The sequence below is a fragment of the Stegastes partitus genome, unplaced genomic scaffold (assembly GCF_000690725.1).
Source record: "Stegastes partitus isolate 25-593 unplaced genomic scaffold, Stegastes_partitus-1.0.2 Scaffold2374, whole genome shotgun sequence".
In the NCBI taxonomy this organism is placed as follows: domain Eukaryota; kingdom Metazoa; phylum Chordata; class Actinopteri; family Pomacentridae; genus Stegastes; species Stegastes partitus.
In genome coordinates, this window is record NW_007580105.1 from 28,769 (window position 1) to 29,099 (window position 331).

The 331-nt window shown below is 60.4% G+C and overlaps 1 protein-coding gene across 1 annotated transcript in view; it reads left to right on the forward strand.

Annotated features, from left to right (window-relative positions):
* Positions 1-331, forward strand: part of si:ch73-60h1.1 (calcium/calmodulin-dependent protein kinase type IV) — a 19,172-nt gene continuing 18,841 nt past the window's right edge. The window contains exon 1 of the mRNA XM_008305000.1: positions 1-132. Within this exon, the coding sequence (XP_008303222.1) occupies positions 26-132 (107 nt within the window). The 5' untranslated portion in view covers positions 1-25. The remainder of the gene's footprint in view (positions 133-331) is intronic.

Genomic DNA, 331 nt, shown 5'->3' on the forward strand with positions numbered 1-331 from the left:
GTCCTGGTCCTCTTCTGCTGTCATCATGCCGACGTCCAGGCCCGGTTCGGAGCCGGTGGAGTTCTGGGTGGACGGGTCGAGGCGGGACGGGACGGTGGAGGACTTCTACACGCTGAGCGCCGAGCTGGGCAGGTCTGGACCGCCTCACTGGGGGGGCCACAGGGGAGATCACACGGACCCTTCATGGGGCCAAAGTTGTCCTCATGAGGGGGTCCGTGTGAGGCTCAGTCCGGGATTAACTTCTGCAACACTTTATAATCCAGCCTGAGATTGACAGTCAGTCAGCTGGAGCAGGTAGCAGTGAGACCGTGAGTGAGGAAGCAAACATAGA